At 39.4% G+C, this 4,458-nt stretch overlaps 1 protein-coding gene across 1 annotated transcript in view; it reads left to right on the top strand.

Annotated features, from left to right (window-relative positions):
- Window positions 1-889: 889 nt before the first annotated feature.
- LOC137980064 (kelch-like protein 20) overlaps window positions 890-4,458 on the top strand; it is a 4,379-nt gene continuing 810 nt past the window's right edge. The window contains exon 1 of the mRNA XM_068827415.1: window positions 890-4,458. This exon is cut by the window's right edge and continues 810 nt beyond it. Coding sequence (XP_068683516.1) covers window positions 1,594-3,366 — 1,773 coding nt within the window. The 5' untranslated portion in view covers window positions 890-1,593 and the 3' untranslated portion in view covers window positions 3,367-4,458.

Consider the following 4,458-nt stretch of genomic DNA (forward strand, 5'->3'; position numbering starts at 1 on the left):
TGGAGTTTTTTCGCCGGGCAGACCACTAATTAACGGTTGAGAACATAAATGTTGAGTTGAATCGAATTGACTTTCTACGTGTATCGAATCAACTTTGATGATGTCTCGAAATGACTTCAATTTGTATCGAATCAACTTGTATCGAAACGACTTTGTACCGAAACGACCGTAAACCCTTTACTCTAGTGTGTGGTGGCGAGGTGACTTGGCTTGGTGGCGAGTTGGTTGGTGGCGAGGTGGTTCCTTGGTTGCGAGTTGGTTGGTGGCGAAACTCCCTGGTGGCGAGATGACCGGTTACCATTCATTTCATGTTTCCACATAGCTTGAACTTGGTAAACACACTGGCATAAATTACAAGGTCCATAATAAGAAAACTTCAAAGATTCTGGTATTTAAAGTCATATGATGCCATCATGAACTTCCCTGTACATTGAACTCTGTTGTCTTTGAGTTATCTTTCTGTTTGCTATTCCTGAAATCTATTATGATGACACTCTGGGTGTGTTCCTTTGGGGTGATCCAGATAGTGATCAGGGATCCAAGATTACTCACATGGTTCATCAAAGGAACTGACAAGTCTGTGACCACAGAGGATTCATCAGTTCCTTTGATGCACCATTATGCACCACTGATCTTGGATCACTGATCCTGATCCACATAACCCCAAAGAAATGCACCCTCTATCTCTATTGAACTTTTTGTTAAAACCTCCAGGTAAAATCGTTAATCTTATTGGGTTAAAAATTATTAGCAATGTTAATAAGCACTAGTCAACATATGATTCATTAAAACATTGCTTGTGTTCAGATATTGTTATGCGTCTATCTTTTTTTCCCAAATTCTTCCATTTGCAATGCCATAGCCACTTACATCAACTGCATGTTTCTGTGTTTATTTACTGAAAATTCAGCATTATGATACTTTAAATGCATACATTTTCAAAAGTCCTACATTCAAACCAAATCAAGCTCCCAAATTATGTGGCTTCTAGTGAAGGTTACATCATTTCCTGTATGTCCCAGCCCTTCTGCAAAGTTTTGTGCTCCTACGCTGGTACACAAAATGCCAAAAACATTCATATGAAATGCTTCCCTGGAGTTGATTTCACATCACTTGCCCTGGACAAAGTCAGAACTCAATTCCACTTGGTTGCATAAACAAAATCATGACTGAATCTGTCAGCCCACTATAAGACATGATGCTGACATTTTTTCAGTTCCTTAAATCCTCAGGTTACATGTGCAACCTCTGTCAAAATGAAACCTCCATAAAACTTTGCCCAATAACCCTCATCTTGAAAGTAAGCATTTCAGGACGGTTATATGTCAATTATCTTATTTTATTGATTGAGAAGAACAATATTGAAAACTAACGGTAATCAGATATTAGCTCTACTAATAGAAAGTCAATGACAAAACAGGTCCTTTTAATTTGTAACCTTCCCCATCAAAGCAGCTCAATTTTGTAAGCCACACATGTACGCATTGCGGACCTATTTTTTGGTTTTGTGGTTACTGTTCACGCGTGACAGACTTCCCGAGTTATCTAGGAAGATCGAATGAGACTCTGCTCGTAGGGTAACGCCACGCAGGCATGGACATCCAACAAGTCAATGTATGTCCGTGTGATTTGATTTTGGTAATCAATGATGGTAAAGAGTTCAAGGCTCACAGAAATGTTCTTTCCGAAGCAAGTCAATTTTTTGATAAGCTTGTCAACTGCGATATGAAGGAAAACAAGGAAGGAGTCGTTCGACTGGAAATGTTTACCGATACTCAAATGGCAGATGTCCTGCAGTTTATTTACAACGGCGACGTTCAAATCTCCACCCGAGAAGATGCCGAGAATCTTTTTGTAGCAGGAGATTATTTACTTCTTTCGCAACTTAAATCTATCGCTGCAGAGTTTCTCGCAAAATCTTTGTCAACTTTAAACTGCGTTTCCACTTTCCACATCGCGAATATGTATTTTTGCGAGAAGCTGATTTGCAGCACCCGGAAATTCATCCTTTCAAACTTAACTGCTGTCGCAGCGACGGAGGACTTTATGAACTTGACAAGTCACGAAGTGGAGGAATGGATTGCCAGCGACGAAATTGTGATCAGCGCCGAGGAAGAGGTTTTCAAGATCATTCTACGCTGGGTTAATTGCAACAGAAGCGAACGAAACGTAGAATTTGGCAAGCTCTTTCGTCACGTGCGCCTTAACTTCATCGCGCGTGACTTTTTGCTCAGTGATGTCGAGACCAATGATCTTGTGAGAGAAACCAAAGAATGCTTCAATAGCGTGACTGAGGCGTTGACGGGGCTTGACGATTCTTTCGGTTGTCTTGCTCCTCGACCAGAATCTCGGCCTAGGAAGTCCCTTGAGATTTGTGGCATCGCAATGACTGGAAAGGCAGCATTCTGCACATTTTTCTACGTTCCTGAAAAAGACCAATTTTATCGTTTGCACGAGAGGGACCGGCCCAAGGATTTGCCAAAGCACGCACATGTAATTTCTTGCCGTGGTAAATTGTTCCTTGTTACTGAAGACATCATCAGTACGCAGGTTTATGATCCATCGTTTAACCGCTGGTCTCCAGCTCCGTGGACAAAATTCGGTACAAACTTGAAAATCATCCCTGGACTTCAAATCCTTAAAGAAGTGTTAGTTGTTGGAAATGAAGTCTGTTTTGTTGTGGAAGAAAAGGGAGAGGATTTAACGTGGCTTTGGAGATTCAACCTCGATTTGAATTCTGTCATTGCACCAACACACCCCCTTGATAAAAAGTTTGTCTGTGCTGTGGCTTGGGGCAGGCATATCTACATCATCGGTGGGTTTAAAGATATTGAACCCTCGAGGCAGTGCTCACGATTCGATACCACGGAAAACAAATGGCAGGAGGTATCGGATTTGCCCTATGGGAGGTTTGGAGCTCTTGGAGTCAGTACAAAGGAAAAGATATACATTGCTGGAGGTCGTGATGATTGGTGTGAAGCTGTGTCTAGTTGTTTAGTCCTTAATTTGTTTACTAATGAGTGGAGTACGATTGGTAGTTTAACTTGCTCTGGTGTGAAAAGCATGGTAATCTGCAATGAGTTGTTATGTGTGGTTAGTTCCAGCATGCTTCCTTACCTCCAATTGCTCAAATTAGAGATCAAGTGCTACGATTATGAAAAGGATAAATTGACAGTTAAGAAGAGCATTTGTTGCAACGCACATGTGGCCATGAAGGCGAAGGCCTCGTCATTTAGATTTTTTAAAGGAGATTTCGACAAATTGGATCCCTTTCATGAAACTAAGTTGGATTTCACTAGTGGTGATACAGGGTGTATGTTCAGTGATCATTTCTATGATTGGGACAATATACTCGAGTATTATTAAGTGGAGGGGATTCTCAGAGGTCTGGGCTTAGCATGCAATGTGACACCCTAAAATCAAGTGAATAATGAATATATTTCTTTGTTTCTTTTCTGACAGTTTATTTCAGAGCTTTCTTTAGAGGTTGAGTCCTTGTATAAAATTGTAAGGAAAATTGAGGGAAGCTCCTTCCCATTAGGGTACTGTAACTGTGCTCATAGTTGATGCACGGAGATGGTTATGAAACTCAACAAGTCTTTTTGTTTCATGTTTTTGTCTGTATTTTTGGCCTTGACAGTGCACAAAACACACCCTTTTTCCAGAATATAACCAATCAAATCTTTCGATTAAATTATGCGCAACTAATTTGCGAAACCTGTTCGAAGCGAAAACAATAGATTGTGCACTATCACGGTCAGTTCAAAATCGATTGTGACAACATTGTTCTCGCTTTTAAAAGTTTTAAGGTTTCATAACCAGTCCCTTGATTAACTATGCTGTGCTGTACTGTACTGTGCTGTACTTTACTTTACTGTACTGTAGCAGAAAGGTCAGCGTATAAGACATTTCACTGTGGATCATATGTTATGATCTGAGGTATCTGACCGTCTTTAAGCCATTGTTTTTACTACTCTTTGGTTTTTACTTGAATAATTTGCATGCAAGTTTACTAAGCTTTCTCAATAGAAAAAAAGGCTGTTTAAAATGTTGCCTGGCTGTTTTTTTTTTTTTTTTTTTGTAGTCCACTGTTAATACTAAAAAGAACAGAATAACAAAATTGAGATGTTGAATAGAGTTTTGTCCTAAAAGGGGGACAAAAGGATAACAGCAATTGTAATATAGCAGTAATTTTCACAGGCTCAATGTTGCCTGTTATTGGTTGATTTGTGGTCATTTGATCTTGGTAAAATCGAACTTGCAACCTCTTGTATATTGCATTATATTGGTTAAATAGTAGTTAAGATATTCCTTCTACCGTTTGATTAGCCTTTCATTCTCGTTTTTAAAAACGTATTGTACACCGTTCTTAAACTAATGGTAGAAAAAAAAAGCGAGGAAAGGCATTATAAGCAAACTTTTTTCGCACGGCTATACAACAAAAAACTTAATGTAATA

Source organism: Montipora foliosa, chromosome 1 (genome assembly GCF_036669935.1).
Source record: "Montipora foliosa isolate CH-2021 chromosome 1, ASM3666993v2, whole genome shotgun sequence".
Lineage (NCBI taxonomy): Eukaryota > Metazoa > Cnidaria > Anthozoa > Scleractinia > Acroporidae > Montipora > Montipora foliosa.